Source organism: Kogia breviceps, chromosome 11 (assembly GCF_026419965.1).
Source record: "Kogia breviceps isolate mKogBre1 chromosome 11, mKogBre1 haplotype 1, whole genome shotgun sequence".
In the NCBI taxonomy this organism is placed as follows: Eukaryota; Metazoa; Chordata; class Mammalia; order Artiodactyla; family Physeteridae; genus Kogia; species Kogia breviceps.
Window position 1 is genome coordinate 83,299,358 of NC_081320.1, and position 18,087 is coordinate 83,317,444.

The 18,087-nt window shown below is 44.3% G+C and overlaps 1 protein-coding gene and 1 pseudogene across 1 annotated transcript in view; both read right to left on the reverse strand.

Moving 5' to 3' along the window:
- The window catches only part of DRC1 (dynein regulatory complex subunit 1), a 51,066-nt gene that overhangs the window by 4,799 nt on the left and 28,180 nt on the right, over nucleotides 1–18,087 (reverse strand). Inside the window, exons 8-13 of the mRNA XM_067007941.1 lie at nucleotides 15,372–15,511; nucleotides 12,654–12,788; nucleotides 12,082–12,314; nucleotides 8,881–8,993; nucleotides 7,580–7,669; nucleotides 6,958–7,044 (exon numbers count right to left, since the gene is read on the reverse strand). Of these exons, the coding sequence (XP_066864042.1) occupies nucleotides 6,958–7,044; nucleotides 7,580–7,669; nucleotides 8,881–8,993; nucleotides 12,082–12,314; nucleotides 12,654–12,788; nucleotides 15,372–15,511 (798 nt within the window). The remainder of the gene's footprint in view (nucleotides 1–6,957; nucleotides 7,045–7,579; nucleotides 7,670–8,880; nucleotides 8,994–12,081; nucleotides 12,315–12,653; nucleotides 12,789–15,371; nucleotides 15,512–18,087) is intronic.
- On the reverse strand, nucleotides 5,427–5,952 carry LOC131765727 (small COPII coat GTPase SAR1B pseudogene; annotated as a pseudogene).

The following is an 18,087-nucleotide window of genomic DNA, read 5'->3' on the forward strand; positions in this document are numbered from 1 at the left end:
TTTTTTGTTTGTTTCCTTTTTTTTTTTGAGGACTTTTAATTTGTATTTCTCTTGATACAAGACAGCCTGATTATATTTTCATATGTTTAAAATTTTTTTTTCAAAGACCAGGTAATCATTTTATTTTTCTATTCCTGACACTCAAGTCCATAGGGGGTGAAAAGACAATAGAACATGATCAAAATAACACACAAACACAATTTAAGAACATTTAACCGACTATTATAGCTGTTCTTTGTAAAATACATAAAAGTAAACAGAAATATCTTTATATAAATTAATGCTTAGCAATCTGTATACACTGTAAAACGATTGTTAAAATTCAAACTAAGATACTAGTGCAAGCAGTGGTGTACAAAAGTGCAGACAAGGTTAGTGATGAAAAACTTATCACCGACTTACCACGTCAACACACTCTGCGTTCACTCAAATACTGAAGGCCTCACCACGGAAAACACTTTGATCACTTTTAAAGTTATGAGACTATATTCACCCTGAGTGCTCTTGCCCCAGTATGGCAACTGATTATGAGTCCAGGTTAGGAGCAGCGCCAGGGAATCCAGAAACCCATGTGAAGTTGGCCGTTCTGATGTGAATCTTTATACTTGATAATGAAAACAATTTCAAGGACAACTTGTATGTCAAAAACTGTAGAACTGGGCTTCCCTGGTGGTGCAGTGGTTGAGAGTCTGCCTGCCGATGCAGGGGACACGGGTTTGTGCCCTGGTCCGGGAGGATCCCACATGCCGCGGAGCGGCTGGGCCCGTGAGCCATGGCCGCTGAGCCTGCGCGTCCGGAGCCTGTGCTCCCCAACGGGAGAGGCCACAGCAGTGAGAGGCCCAAGTACCACAAAAAAAAAAAAAAAAAACTGTAGAACTGTCACCTCCCTTTTCCCCCAAATAGTTAAAACTAAAATTAAATCTAATTCCCCCGCTACATTTAAAATACACGTTGAAGAAGAATTCATCCACTCCAGTGCGGCTTTTCCACAGATAATAATTCTGCATGAAATAACTCAAAAACCTTTCCCATTTCTGTCCTAAAATCTATTTGGGGTGGGGGCACTCCTCAAACAAAGTTTACTTTGAATAAATTTGCTTACTTTACCGTGATTACTTTGGATTCTGTTTGAAAGTGTGGTCAAAGCCCAGAACAATCAATAAGAGGTATTAAATATATTAGCTACTTAATGTTCTAATTATGAGGACAAAAATTAGCTAGTTCAAAACTGCATCTTCAGTAGACTCTGTAGATTCCCTTTATACTCAGGGATATTTTTACCCAGGTGTGGGCTGGGGGTATGTGAGGGGGAATGGTTACAGGGTTCAAGAGTAGAAACATGGTTTTAACAAAATCTCAATCACTTTACATAGAGGTACAGTCCTATATTTTTAAGAGCTTGTTCTCCTTCCTTTCTTTTTTTTTCTCTTTTTCTTTCTTTCTTTCTTTTTTTTTTTTTTTTTTTTGGTTAAAAAGCACTAATTTGCATTTCAAAAGGACAATGATGGAAACAACCAGAAATATCAATACGGAGCTTTGAGAATTTAGTCCTTAATTGAAGATATACTGTTTTCTGAACTCTTAACTATTACCAAAAAAAAAAAAAATTTTAAGGTTTATAGAAAACCTTTAATTCCCTATTAATTTTGCATCCAGAAATTTATATTTACTAATCTCTATTTTTCTCATGCTCTCTTGGAGACTTTTTGAAGCTTCACCAACTTTTACATATGTTTAAAAAGATCCAAACGGGACTTCCTTGGCAGTCTCCATGATTCCAATGCAGGGGACATGGTGATTCCTGGTCAGGGAACTAAGATCTCGCATGCCACATGGCACGGCCAGAAAAAAAAAAAAATCCAAACAATATACTCTAAATAAAATCAACACAAGATTTTCTGAGAGACTTCCTTTTATACTAGCTATTTTTAATGTACTCTGGTCAAAATTTATTTGGCAATAGAAGCCTTGCAAACTTCAGTCATGTAAGTGACTAATAAGACTGAAATGCCACATTGAGCCACATACCAAGTGCAGTTTCAGAAAATGTAAACCTGTCTCCTGAAACTCTGAAATCATGTCAACTAGAGGTATTCTGTTTTTAACGATGGAACTTGTGAAATTGTTGGGTTAATCAAATCATTTTGCAGAAGGCAAGAAACATTATTATCACAGCTATTACTCTATTTTAATGATTTATAAGTAGCTTATGTGCTGGAAAGCACTACGCAGAAGTGTGAGCCAGTTGAAAACTAAAGAAAAGAAACAACGTTCTGTGGATACGTTGTAAACCACAGTAAATTTGCATATGTACACAGGCGCACAAAATGAAAATTCAGATCTATGCAGGCAATATCTGAATTCATACTTCTCTGGCACTCAAGGATACTGGGTCAACTAAGCCAAGGGCGAAGAATATTTTTTCATATGCTTTAGGAAATATCTGTGCCCCAATTTTTAAAAATCCTATAATCTTCGATCTAAAAATTCACCAAGATAAACTGGAATCCATCAATTTAAACAGTTACACAAAACTATAATTAACAGCAATCATTGAAACAGGTGTGAGGTTAAGAATCTCTTATTTAAAAATATAAAAGCCAGCTGAGGCCCTCTATTTTTAGAGTTTTGGACTTAAGATTTTAAAACATCTTTTGAACACTTCCTGATTTCTATGGAATCCAATCTTAGCTTGTATACAATAGTGCTAATTACATTTTCACACTTTACACTGGGAGGAACAAAATTAACCTATGTCCTCAATACTACCATTTACCCAAAAAATACTCCACAAATGTACACACTTGCACAGGCACATACAGAGTATATGTTTTCCCCCGTGTGCTTTCACTGCTTCTTGGCATTCTCTTAACTTGCTTCTTCTGAAGGAAGCAGTGACTCAGTGTATGTGCTCTGAGGAGATCTCAGAGATAGATGGTAAACCCAATGGCTGGGGAACTCTGAGTCCCATCTCTCTCCAGCTGGCAGGAAAGTACAGCTTCCTTTCCAGAGGTTCAGGCCGTAAGACTCTTACATCATTGGGAAAATATCCACAGTTTAGCTGTGGTCCACAAGGTGCCTTTGTTCCTTTGATCCCAGTGACAGACCTAGAATGAGAGTTCTGAAACAAGATATTTTGTACCAGAAAGCAAATCCCCTCTAGAGAAACCAGTAAGCTTTCTCCTTTATACCAATTGAGAACACAAATAATTAACTTCTCAATCATCACAATAGATACTAGGAAATACTTGAAGAAAGGCATGTCCCTGTAAATATTGAAAAGATACCAACTACAAGAAGCAGTTACTTTTAATAAGGCTTAATTCTGTTTAGTCAAGACATTAAAAATGAGTACTTTAAACGTATCTGGCAGAGTAAACCAAGAGGCTGAAATATCATTTGCTACTTTTCCCACGGTGCTACTGATGTTTCTAGGAAGGGAGAAAGCTTTTTTATTTTCATTCAGAAGGAAGCTGAAAGTGAAATAGAACACGTGAATTCCTAAAACCAAATGTCACGGTGAAATGACCTTGTTGGTTTAGCTAACTGGTAATTCCTTCCAGGCATGTCCTTCAATCCTCATTTGCTTCATATATTACATTATTGATGACAGAAGGGCTACAGTAACTCTGCTTTGGACAACAGCTAGAGAAAACACTAATTCTGATATTAAAATCACTCGTGATGGAATTGGAGCAATCGATTCTCAATGGAATTGGTTAAATATACTATAAAACCTTGGTTTATGACAGGGGAAATCTTAAGCTTGACAGTCTTTAAAAATAAATATTTGGCACTTGTCTTTCAGCTAATTATGGGAATCTCCGACATATGGGAAAAAAAGAACTCAATTTCTTAGGAAATTAAAATGCTTTCAAAAAGCTAACTAAAATCTTATTAGAAAGTCTATCAGTGAGGCTTGCAGACACTGTCCCGTGGCAAGTACTGTATCTAAAAACAAAAGCCTTTTGTGCTATAAAGTGAGAGCTAGCTGAGAATAACTAAAAAAATAAAATAAAATTAAATATATGGATTCATTTTCTTTCCACCAAGAAATAAAATATGCCAAAAATGCAAAAGAGCTGTAGGATAGGAGCAAAATCCCCAAACGTCTCAGTGACAAATGAAGCAGAATAGGCTCTTTTTCCTCAGATTCAGGTCTCCACGATGAAACTGCGCACAAGACCCTACTTGTCGTTTGCCCTGGAGAGTACCATTAAGTACAAAGAGACTAGGGAGTACCTCTAAATGTGGGGAGACTGCTGCCTGTCACTACTTTTGGTGAAAAGGCACCGAACACCAAACCGGGAGCCAGTAAGACGGAGCGCTTCAGAATCAGACAACTGGAATGGGTCTACCAAACCAAAAATTAACCTTGGGTTGTACCAGAAGCTGTGTTTTTCTGCAGAAGGCTGATCCCACAGGGACTAGGACATGGACCCCATCAGCACTGGTAATGGAAGTGTAACAGATAAAAATACACATGATTCAGAGATAAATGTGGTATAAGGTGCAACCAAACACAACTTGTCTCCTGGAAAATGCAAAAGCCTCTAGGAACTTAGGCATTATTCTAAATATTCTGAAGCAATCTCCTTTCCCAGTAACCCCCTCATATAGATAATATTAAACATGCAAAATTTCAGCACCTACTAGCCAGGTAAGGCACATTAAAATGAAACATTTGCCCAACAAGGATGCCAAATATTAGGGTTTGCTTTATTGCATGACGTTTGCATGAGAAAAAAATAATGAAAATCGTAAGGCATCATGCAATCATCAATAAGCTAATTATTAACTGTTCACTTAAGATTGATGGACACGCAATCTAAAATTTAAAAACTAGTTCCAAAAAAGTACATAAAAAATTTAACATGAAGAACTTTTTACAATATGGTTTACATTTGTAGTTTCATATTGTTAAAAAGTGCTTCAAATGTAGTCTGGAAAGTTGCTCTTTAAAAATGGTGCTGGGGGTAATGTCAGATTATAAACTGTAGAAACTAATTATTTTTATGGAATTAGAAAGCTAACATTGTGATAGTCAAGCTTACTAGAATCAGTTTTCAATTCTAACTCAAATTAGGTTGATAAAATATTAATAGTCTAGGGCTTCCCTGGTGGCGCAGTGGTTGAGAGTCCGCCTGCCGATGCGGGGGACACGGGTTCGTGCCCCGGTCCGGGAGGATCCCACATGCCGCGGAGCGGCTGGGCCCGTGAGCCATGGCCGCTGAGCCTGTGCGTCCGGAGCCTGTGCTCCGCAACGGGAGAGGCCACGACAGTGAGAGGCCCGCGTACCACACACACACACACACACACACACACACACACACACACACACACACACAAAAATATTAATAGTCTAAAAAACATCTGTTAGATTTCTAAGCAACAAAAGTCTATCGAATTCAAGTTATGCACGTTGAGTGATCAAATCTCTGAGGAGGCCTGAATGGTGAGACCTTGAACCCACGCGGGCTGGTGTCAATCAATGTACTGCGCCATCCAGCGGAAGCCTTCTCCACAGCCTTGTCTTTTGAGCACACGACACATGAAAACTTCTAAGGGCTGGGCATTCAGTTCTTTCAGAGACACACTGCCCTTCCCTGCCGTCTGACCATATAAACCAAACATCTTTCGCAACCTCTCTTCACTGATGGCTTCAGGTCTGTCAATCTGATTCCCAAGAATCAGTATAGGCACATTAGCGACAGCTTCATCTGTCATTAGTGAATCAAGTGCTTCTTTTGATTCGAACAGCCTTTCGTGGTCTACACAGTCTACCAGAAATACAATGCCGTCGATGGCAGGAAGGTAGTTTCACCGCACTCTTCGAGCTTGAACACGTCCACCCAGATCAAAAGTGGTAAAGGTCATGCCAGCAATGGTTAGTTCTTCTGAAGTGGGACGTAACATCGGGACATGTTGTCTAAGTCTGTCGTCTTTTAGCATGTGTAAGCAATGCTGTTTTTCCCGCATTATCCAATCCAAGAAATACCAATTTACCGGTTTTCTTATAGAATCCTAAAAACTGTAGCACACTGCTGAAACCACTGTAAATCCAGTCAGATATGAAGGACGTAGCCAAATCTTATAGGGTCTGCGATTGGAGAGAAAACGATTCCTTGCCTGGCGTCAGCCCTACTCACTCCGACACCGAACTGCAAAGAGCAATGGCTGCCGCGGCCCTAGTCCCTAAAAGTTACCTTATTACCTCTTCTAGGAGGTGTTTGTTCATATCCCTTGTCTGCTCCATTGACTTGTGGGTCTTTTTCTTATTGGTTTATGAGAGTTCTTTATATAGTAAGGAAATTAGCCCTTAACTGTGATATGAATTAAAAATATTTCTCCCTCCTGTCATCTGTATCTTAACTTTGCTTATAGTGATTTTTGCTCTACAGAATTTTTTTAATGCAGTCAAATACATCCCTTTTTTTTTTTTTTTTTAATGGCTTCTGTGTTTTGTCCACTCAGCCAACGCTTTTGGAAGCATAACAGGATACTCACCCTGGGGCTGACAATAGTAAAAACATTTTGTAATTCAATTTTTAATTTTTACATTAAAATTTTATAATATTTTTAACATGATGACTTCCTCAAAATAGTCAATTACAATCAAGATAGGTATTAAAAATGGGCCCTGCTTTGCAGGAAAGTGCTACGGATCCAAATATTCAGACCTTGGTGAGCCCAGGTCTCACGTGGCTGAGGCCTGGCTTTGAGGGAAGGTCCTGGAAAAGACTCCTTGGGCCTCAGTATAAGAACAGCATCTCCTCGCCAGCCAGCCTTCCCTTTACAAAGACAAAAAGTAATAATGACAAGGGAAATGCCGAGTCAGCTAACCTTGACACAAAGCCCTCCCTGTTTCTCCAGAAGTATTATTCAAAGGCGGCAATGCTCTCTGGGGACTTCCAGGAGAATTTTAAATGCTCTCTTTTTTATTACACGTCACCTTACCTGGCTGGGAGGTGAATGATGAGCTCGGTATTTGAGGAAGAAGTTTACCAGTTTATACAAGTCATCCTCATTTTCAATTCCAAGGGCCTGAGGGAAAAATAGACTGACTGCTCAAATACCACATCAACAAGCGTCCCCTCCCGCCATGGCTCCGGGAGTCAACAGGCCCTCAGCCCCCCGAGGGCAGGGGCCTTGCTCCCCTCTGCAGCCCCAGCGCCTGCCACGGCCCAGAGCACAGGCCCTTCAACACGGCAAAAAGCTCAGTGAATCTGGACACGCACATCAGAACAGAGGAACGACGCTCAGGTCAGGAACGGCCCCGTATGGGCCCGGTGGACACGAGAACGCTCACGGGGCCGAACCCACATCTCAGTTTAGGGGCGGAGGGGAGAACCGACGGCTGAAAGCCGGGCCATGAGAGAGGAAGGGGTGGGATGGGAGACAGGGATGCGACTCTGAGGCCAAGTCATACACGGAAAACAGGGAAAGGGCGGGATGTGACAGGGGGCCGGGGGAGCCCCGGGGGCCCCGCGTCTACTCCTGGGCTGGGGCGATGCTGGAAAAGCCAGGGGGCTCTCGTTACCCCAGGACCCTCACCCACTTGGCCCCGGGGGGCACTCACTGAGAAGATGGCGTCCAACTTCAGCAGGTAACACTCGTTCTTATCCAGGGGCAGGAGAAGGCTCCGCAGCTTGCTCTCGACGAGGAAACCCTGAGGAGAAGAGAGATGACATCTCCAGTCAGAGACAGGGTTCAGGACGAGTCCCAGGCCCCGCACCCCCCCTCTGGGTAACTAGCCAGGGACGAGCCCACAGAGCAGAAGCCCAGGGCTGACACGTGGGGCAGCAGGGCCCTGGGAGGAAGGCCTTCCCGGGACGCCTACGAGCCCTTCCCAGACACAAAGCCAATCCTCATGATGGACTGAGCTCCCCGCACCTCAGAAGGGTGCGGACGCACCTCGCCCACAAGCCATGGGGCGGACACCTGAGCTCCCCACCGCAGTGCAGACGCGACCCAGGCCCATTCCCGGCCGCCCATGTCACTTCACTCAAATGCTAGTCCCCAGACATCTACCGGACGCAGCGGTAGGCAGTGAGCTGGAGGAGAGGAGGGCTGGGGGGAGATGGAGACAGCAGAGCACGGTGCACGTCAAGTGGGGGGGGTGAGGGCGGAGAAGACTGGGTGCCCGCTCGGAGTGGGGACCACGCCTGGGGGAGGGCTCCTGGGAGGGGTGGCCACTGGCAGCAAGCCTGCGGACAGAGGGGGGCACCCGCCAGCCGCCCCCTTCAGCTGGAGCTGCCCTCGGTGGCAGGAGCTCCCCCTCGTGCCCAAGAACTGTCCCAACTGTCCCAAGTGGGCTGGAGGCTGCCAATCTCTGTGCCACCTCCTTCCCATCTCAGAAATGAAAATCTGCATAAACACCAATTCTGTTTGGGTACAATAAGACTTCTAGCTGAACCAGCTCCAAGGAGGCCTTCACACCCATTAGTTTTGCTAATATCCAGTGAAGGTATCCAAGGCCTAACACCCCCAGAGTAACCGCAGACTCAGCTCCCAGAGAAAGGCCACCGTCGGCTGTGGCCACGCTACTCGTCAGGTGGACGCACGGACGTGAGACCGGTGCCCTTCCTCTCCCAGGGGAGCAATTGTTTAGCTTTTTTTTTTTAATTAGCAGGAGCCCGTTGGCTGGCCTGGGCCAGGCTTGCTGACCACTAAGGTAGGGCCTGTTGCCCAGCCAGGTCAGCTCTGGAGCACGACAGCCTCTCTGCGTCCCCACGAAGCCCAGGGGCCGCCCCCAGCACCATCCTGAGGGCAGGTCCACTCCTGCCTCCAGACCACCTCTGGCCCGTCCAGTGTCATCAAAAGCAGCCCTCGAGAAGGGCAGAAAGTCGGCAAAGCCACCCGCCAGGAGCGCAGCCTCACCGACTCGTCACACAGGAGCATCAGGATCTTCCTGGTAGTTTTCACTGAAACTTGCTTTGGCAGGTCCAGGTAAGACTCTGGTTCCGAGGCGGGCTCCTCTGCCCCCTCCTCTTCTGCAGAGGGGCGTGGAGAGAAGAGAGAGAGAAAGAAAGAGAAGGTGACTCCTTGGCCTGCTTCACTTTGAGGAAGTCAAACGGCTTTCCTTGAGAAAATGTATGCCTTAAAAGGCCTCTTTGGGCTTCCCTGGCGGCTCGGTGGTTGAGAGTCCGCCTGCTGATGCAGGGGACACGGGTTCGAGCCCTGGTCCGGGAATATCCCACATGCCGTGGAGCGGCTGGGCCCGTGAGCCATGGCCGCTGGGCCTGTGCGGCTGGAGCCTGTGGTCCGCAACGGGAGAGGCCACAACAGTGAGAGGCCCGCGTACCGCAAAAAAAAAAAAAGGCCTCTTTAAGGCACTAGCAAGTTTCTTTAGCTGAAGAAAACCTATCATGTGGGGAAAACAAAAAGGGAGGTTGGGGGTCGAAATAAGAGACTATCCGGAGAATTCTGCCACTCTTGGCCAGCCTATAAAGCCTCCCTCTTCCCAGTTTCATCTACCTGGAAACATCATACTCAAAATCCAGCCTTGACCAGGAAGTGGTAGGGAGACCGTGAACCTATTTATTATGTGAGAGATAAATCTAACACATCCACCATATGGTTTCTAAACCTGCAGAAGAGTAGAAGCAGCCCATGAAAACGTAGGAAAAGTAGCTGCCTCACAGAAGAATACGATCAGCAAGAACTGGCAGCTGATAGCAAGAGCCAAAATCTTTCTTAATTAAAATGTTAAGTGTTTTATGCTATACATCACTCAGCTGAAAATAGTGATAAAAATCATTGTACTGCCCAGGTTTTACTACTTGCTCAAAAGGTAAAACAAGATAAATATATATGAAAAGATTTTGAAAAGTACAAGAGCAAACTGCTGGTGGAATGCAAAATGGTACCATACCTATGGAGCAATACCCAGAAAAATTACAGAGGCATTTACCCTTTGATCCAGTGATCCTACTTCTAGGGAAATATCCCAACAATTCGAAGGCAAAAACATGAAAACACAAATGCACAAAGCTATGTATTACAGCAATATTATAATAGCAAAAATGCAAAGAAAACTGGAAATACCCCAGATAACCATCAACAGAGGACTATTTGAATAATTATAGCCCAGTCACACACTAGAGCACCAGATAAAAAAAAGAATGAAGAGTATTTCTTCTTCCTCGTATAGACTCATCTCCAGGATATACTGTACGTGAAGAAAGCAAGGTGGAGAAAAGCATACGTTCTCATTTACCTAAAAATTGGTTTATATAAAGATATACACATTTGTTTATAATTTTCAAAAGTAACAGAAGGATAAACCATAAATTATTAAATAGTTACCTATAGGAGAGGGACAAAAGAGGATAAAAGCTATACTTTATTGAGTATAACTTGTTTTGTACATTTGACTTTGGAAACGTAAATATTTTACATAATCATAAAACAAAATTAAATTGTAAAAGAGCAATCACTAACAACCAAAACTAAACTGAAACACAAAGACCTAAGCGTGTATACAGTTAGTGACATAACCACATAGAAACCATTCCAAGTGATTTTAAAAGACAGTAATCTGTCTGTACATCCCTAGTAGGTTGTATCCTAAGAACAAAAAGAACTGCAAAAAAAGTTTAAACTCTTTTCAGTAACCATTTGTTAGTGGTAGGGTTGCTCTTTTATTCTGAGACTATTTTGTGGTACTGTAAAAAAGTATATGAGTAATTATTTTGAAGGCACTGAGTACCAAGATTTTCAAGCTAGGAGAAAGGAGATATACTTCGATAAGGTTAAGTAAAAACTTCTGGCATCCTGATGATTAGGAAGTATTAGGATTATGTTTTAAAGATAAAATAAATCATGTATCATAAATACATGATTTATTTTATGTTTAATCTTTAAAACATAATCCTATACCCTCGGCTCATCCACTGAGAAGGCCTGGAAACAATGACCAGTCAAAACAGTGAGCCCTCCAGCACCCAGACTATGGTTCCAAAATGCCATTCCCTATTTAAAAGGACAAAGTCTCCTTGGAGGAATGGCTGATTCCAGACTTGAAGCAGGAAAAGCATAACGTGAGCCTGGAACATCTGGTCACCCTGGAAAGCCATGAAGCTATCAAAGACTGCTGGGGTTGTGTCGAAAGGACCCAGAAGCCGACATGAAAAGACTCCCGCTGGCCAAAGTGGAATAAGTGGAGCATTAGTAAGGATGATAACTGTAGTAAACCGAAGCATCACATTTATTTAAACCCATGTGTTCATAAGGAAAAATTTAAATAAAACCTCATTGGTCACCTTTAGAAGATGCGAGAGCCCCAGTCTATTTGTTCTGAGGACTAGTAAACAGAAAAAAGACTAAGCACCATCCTGCTTTTCCTGTACAAACTGTATCTCGGGGTAGCAAATAGCTGATGGGGAGAAGCTTCCCTTTTCAGAAGGGCTCCAGCTAATAAATGAAGGCAGAATGATAGAACTTAGAACACTATTTTGCAATCCCTAATGCAGTTAATGGATCTTCGACAGTGGTTATCAATGGTTGCTAACATCACAAAGGGAGACAAATTGGAATCAGTTTATCCCAATGGAGGTAGGCAACAGTGTATATAGGAAAAATAAAGTGAACTTGAATCTGATCAAGCTTCTAGATCTAACTACCAGTTTATAAAACAGGGGAGAAGGTAAAGCTATCAATTAGAGGAAACTTAAAAGTCATATCAACCGGGCTTCCCTGGTGGTGCAGTGGTTGAGAATCCGCCTGCCAATGCAGGGGACCCGGGTTCGTGCCCCGGTCCGGGAAGATCCCACATGCCGCGGAGCGGCTGGGCCCGTGAGCCGTGGCCGCTGAGCCTGCACGTCCGGAGGCTGCGCTCCGCAACGGGAGAGGCCACAGCAGTGAGAGGCCCGCGTACCGCAAAAAAAGAAAAAAAAAAAGGAAAGAAAAAAGTCATATCAACCAATCATGCTCTCTGGACCTCTTAAGCTATGAAACCTTATCCCCCAGATAAGGGAACTGCCTTCAGTTCCCTTATCTGTAAAAGGAATGGGTCGACCCGATGTTCTCAGAGGGCCCCTCCACTCCAGCTCGAAGATGCTATGACTCTGTTCCAGTCACCTGCTTCCATCAGCACTTCCTCTAAGATTTGTGTGGCCGACTTCCGCTGCTGCTGAGAAATTGGTCCCACATTCTTCAGGAACCAGAAGTCAGGTGCTGTCCAGGGGAGCCCCAGGTGATGGGTATGGATGATCCTGTCTACATCAAAGGCTCTGCTTAGCAGATCTTTTGCCTCCTCTTCATTCATCAGCCAAATCTCCCGAAACTGCTTGTCATCAATGAGAGCGAAATGCCTGTGAGGAAGAGTTATTGACCGAGGCCAGCTGATTCCAGTGCCAGGCCAGCCCCTGTCCCCACCCCCAATGAGCAGCAGGGCAAGAACGGAGGCAGAGCTGTGGGAAATCCCGGGCCTGGCCCAATCCCTGAGCCCCTGATTCTCACCTGTGAGAACAAGGCAGGTGACGTGCAAGTAAAGGGACAGGAAAGACAGCACAAAGGATTCTCTGGTGCCCTGGTCCAGCTCCCAAGAAGCAGGTGATATCAAAGTCTGATGAAATCACCACCACTACCAGCTCCACCCCTGAAACCTCTATCCTGGGGCACATGCCTTGGGATCCACGTCCCTGAAATACCTCATGGCTTTCTGCATCTCCTTGAATTGCATCACAAGGCGTTTGTAGCCTGAGGTTAGGGACTGGTTCTCCTCCTGAAACTGCTTTACCTGCTTGTTATATTTTGATCTCAGATTGTTAAGTACATCATGAAGGCTGGGTTGAAGAGGAAAAAAAAAAAAAGTTAGCCTGCAACTGAATAGAAGCTGCAACGTATGTTCCTCTTATCTACGATCTAAATCTCGGCTCAGACTTGTGGAAGGTTGGGGGGGGCGGGAAACCCTCCCAGATATTTCCCCAAACACAGCTCCAGCTGTGATCGAGGAAACGCAAGCAACAGGAGGTAATGGGATCATCCAGAACTAAATGCATTTAAAACAATCCATAAGCCCAAACCCACCAAGAGGTAGCCTCTCATTCAACAATGTGACTGAATCTTCTTCAGCACAGCACTTGTCAGGGTCCACACCTAGTGCTGACTCACAGATGTAAATAACCTACCTCAACTTCTGAAACAAGGAAAAAAGTAAAACTGCATCACAAGCCCATGATATATGAGTCCCCCATCCCGAAAGAGCTGATACTGTTAACGAGTCCAATAACTCATTCATTCATTCACTCATTCATTCATCAAACATGAAAGGTCTCTTTTGTGCCAAGGATATGTTTGAATACCAAGACAAATACAAGGACATGTCGGAGTACAAAGCACTATCAGTCCAGCCAGAGACAAAGACAAACGTTAATTACAGAACTGTGTGAATAGTGCTACAGAAGAGTTTCACACAGGGTGCCAGGGGAACCTGGCTTGCAGGAGAGGGGAGTGGTCAAAGGTTCCAGCACCAGGAGAGACAGCTATGACCTGCCCAGAGAACCATGAACACAGTCAGGCCACCGATGCCCAGCTCACTGCTAATAGGAGCTCTGTATATAGACACTTGTCCGATGAAATACACAGGCATGGCTTTTAGACCCAAGACCAGACTTCAGACTTTGCGCTCCTGAACAGACATCTTATGTCAGTGCCTCACTTACACAGGAACAGGAAGGTTTGAGGACTGACAAAGTTTCAGTTTAAAAATTCTAGGGACTTCCCTGGTGACACAGTGGTTAAGAATCTGCCTGCCAGTTCAGGGGACACGGGTTCGATCCTGGTCTGGGAAGATCCCACATGCCACGGAGCGGCTGGGCCCGTGAGCCATGGCCGCTGGGCCTGCGCGTCCGGAGCCTGTGCTCCGCAATGGGAGAGGCCACAACAGTGAGAGGGCTGCGTACCAAAAAAAAAAAAAAAAAAAAAAAAATTCCCTCTTAGGCATTATTCTGAAATAATAAGAAGGTCTCTAAAACACACTGATCATCCCTATTCTCATATCCAGAAAATGAGACATTCTGTAAGATAACTGGCTGAGACTTTTGAGCAAATAACTGGCTCCACCCCCCCCCCACACACACATACACATACATCAAGAGAAGAGGATACAATAAGTATATAAGTATCATGTAAAAAGGAGGTTGGCAGGTGGAGGGATCAGGGGATCTCATAGATCAGAGAGACTTAAGGAACTTAGTTTAACAACCTGATGCAATTCCTGGACCTAGATGAGATGCTAATTTGGACAAACTTACTGTAAAGGATATCTTTGGACAACTAGGGAAATATGAATGTGATCCAGATATTTAGACGAAATTTACTGAAATGGAAAGGTAGAGGTTACTGACTTTTAAAAAAGGCAGATTGCAAAACAATAGCTGCAGTATGATGTCATATCTATATCCATCTGTATATCTAGAGAGAGGGAGAGAAAGAGATACACTTAATCTCTGGTAGGAGGAATATGGTATTTTTATGTTTTTATCTCACTTTCATTTGTGGTATCTTCTAATTTTCTATAATGCACATGTACTGCTTCTGTAATTACAAGTTGAGAATTTATTACCCAGATAGCCGGGCGCACATGAGAAGTGACACATTGACATAAGTACTTATGTTGGCATTATTTGCAACAGCAAGAGATTAGAAGCCATCGAAATGTGCATCAGTGTGGAACTGGTCAAGTAAATCCTAGCATGTTTATGCAGTGGAATACGAGGCAGCTGAAGAAATAATGTGATCCTTCTCTATGAACTGGTACGGAAACATCTTCAAGACATAGAACAGTGTGTATAGAATGCTATCATTTGTGTAAAAGCAGAAGGGGATGAGACTGTCTATTTGTGTTTCCTTGTATGTGCGAGAGGAAATGCTGGACGAAACAAAAGAAGTGAATAATGGTGACAGAGGTGGGACAGAGGACCCAGATAAAGGAGGGATGGGAGACAGACTTTTTGCTGTAAACTCTTTTCATGGTGCAGGGAGGGTACAGCCAGTTGAATGTATTCTGTTTTCCCAGAAAAAAAAAAAAATTCTTTTAACAAGAATTCGGTTTTTTGTTGTTTTTTTTTTTTTGCGGTATGCGGACCTCTCACTGTTGTGGCCTCTCCCGTTGCAGGGCACAGGCTCCAGACGCGCAGGCTCAGCGGCCATGGCTCACGGGCCCAGCCGCTCCGCGGCATGTGGGATCTTCCCGGACCGGGGCACGAACCGGTGTCCCCTGCATCGGCAGGCGGACTCTCAACCACGGCGCCACCAGGGAAGCCCCATTATATTTTTAAGTTTCTACTCCTACAAAAGAGTACATACCCATCCCTCTTTTCAGCACAGAAGGGCCCAGAAAGAAGACGCTCTGCACGCTAGCTTACCAGTTGATCTTCCTCTTCTGCTGGGATTTAATCACTGTGCTTTCTTCATCTTTCTTCTTCAGCACCTGGAAGTTGTACTCTAACTTCTCTTGGTTTAGCTGATAAGTTGCTTTCATTTGCTGAAGCTGTTGCTCAAGAATCTAAAGTTAAAGTTTAAAAACAAAATCCTAATTGGCCCTGGTACAATTTATTCTGCATGAGGGTCCCTGGCCATTTGCTCTGGAGTCGTATCAGAGGAATCTTAGGACAAGTGTCTCCACCTGAAGTCTTGGAAAATTTATCATTAGAGGCAAACTAAAGGTCAACCAGAAAAAATACAAATCATTCAAGTGCAAGCTTAAGCCTACGTGTTTAAAGTCTAAGAGAGATCAGAGTTAGAGCACAGTTCAAGTACAGCTACCTCTCATGCTCTGCTCCAGACCCTTTAGAGAACAAGCAGCCCCACTACAAAAACCATAAAAGTTAACATGGCCACAAAAAACCTGCAAGGTCCCCGCTCTGACCTTCCAGTTCTCAATGTCAGTGTTTAGCAAACCGTGTTCATTTTAAAGGAGGATAGAGGCAACCATCCTCACTATTTGCATCATCATTAGTTGTGTTCATTCATTCAGCGAATACTTATTGAGTGTCTATTATATGTCTGATGCTTTTCTAGGTGCTGTTGGGAGAACACAGGTGAAAAAGGTCCAGTCCTGGGCTTCCCTGGTGGCGCAGTGGTTGAGAGTCCGCCTGCCGATGCAGGGGACACGGGTTCGTGCCCTGGTCCGGGAAGATCCCACATGCCGCGGAGCGGCTGGGCCCGTGAGCCATGGCCGCTGAGCCTGCGCGTCTGGAGCCTGTGCTCCGCAACAGGAGAGGCCACAACAGTGAGAGGCTCACATACCGCAAAGAAAAAAAAAAAAAAAAAAGTCCCAGTCCTTCCCTGTCTAGGAGAGGGACAGATGAACAAGCACTGGTGACAAGAAGCAAAATCAGGGTAAGCACAGGTATGGGACTAATGAGAGGAGGGTTCTCCTGGGCCTTGAGGGCAGGGCAGGCGTCCCTGAAAAGATGGCCTTCTGTGTCTGAGGCCTGGAGAATGAGTAGGAGTTACGCAGGGGGAGGGGAGAGAGGTCTAGAGAGGCAAGGGAAAGTCAGGTGCTTTGGGGAAACCACGAGCAGTTAGGACGTGAGGTAAGAAGCGGGGAGGGAATGGTAGAGACGAGGCTGACAGAGCAGCAGAGCCTGGCGGAGCTATAGGAATCTCACGCTTTATCCTTGAAGGCAAAGGAGGGCCACGAAGACGTTAGGGGGAAGAGTGGAATTACTACTAGTCCACGCAGGGTAGAAAGATCTTCTGCAGCTGGTGAAAAGGATTAGGGAGGGGCAAGGCTGGAACAGGGCAAATACACATTGGCTCGCTCCTGCCTTTCTCGAACGGAGTGCAGGAATGCAAGATGCCATTAAGTAGAATCAGATCTGGGTAAGGCAGCCATGTGACATGCCACATACCACACTCCTTCAAGCCTCCTTCCCATCTCCCTCCACTCGACTACAGGCCCTCGCCAAGGAATCAACAGAGGAAGGGATTCCAGGCTGCTCTGGGTCACCCTCAAGGAGCAGAACAGGAGAGCAAAGGCGATCACCCACCATCGGAGGGTGAATCATTTCCACCTTCCATGTGGAGTCGGTGATCCCCACACCGTAACTGAGGGAATTAGTCACGAGGATCTGCTTAGCTGGCCCAGGGGTCTTAAAATTTCCATTGTGGCACGAGAATTGAACATCTCCTTCAGAACAGGAGGCCTGTTCTATCTCTTCTTCAGCAGGGGGTCAGGGAAGAACCATCTTGGTCACCAGGACGATAACTACTTATACCTCTCAATTTCTCTACTTTCATTCAAATTGTTATTTACTTTTTTCTAGCTATTTGCTTTTCTTTGTAAAAACTTTTCCTCGTTGTGAAAGTCATATTTGCTCATTGTGGAAAACACAGAAAGTACAGTAAAGGAGAAAAAAGGAGACATAGGAGAAGGGGGAAGAAAAACTACCCATAATTCCACCTCCCAAAGGCAATTTCTATTGACATATTGGCCTGTTTCTTTCCAGTGTTCCTTACATAATTGAGATCCAACTATACCTACAATTTTATATCCCACTTTTCTCCTTTAATATTACAACTTAAGAATTTTCCATGCCAGTCAAGTTTTAGTAATATAATTTTAATGGTGCATATTTTTATATTATAATTTACCCTATAGGAAATATTTATGTTTACCATATACCATAATGTGTTACCATTTCCCTACAGTATATACATTTATAAATGTATAAATACATTTAGATTGTTTTGATAATCTTCAATATTATAAAATAATGGTGGGAAGAATTACATTTAAAACTTTGGGGGTATTTTGTTTATTTCCTTAAGGTAGGTTCTCAGAAGTGAAGTTCAAAGGCTCTCCACAAAGCAATTTACAGTTCACACCCCCCTGGCTGTGTGCAAGTACCCCCTTCGCCACACAGTCAGCTCTCAGCACTGTGCAGGGCAGGCCCAGCCCTTGGGCAGGGAGCTCTCAGGAGCCGCACCCCACTCCTCCTGGGCATGATTAAAGTTTAATTTAGAAATTCCTGACTTGAATATTATCCCAAAGAGCCTATGGAAGCTTCTGAAGGCACAGCCTCAGCTCAAGTGCAGTTATCTGGGGTGGTCCCAGCCTGAGCCGCTGCTCTGGGC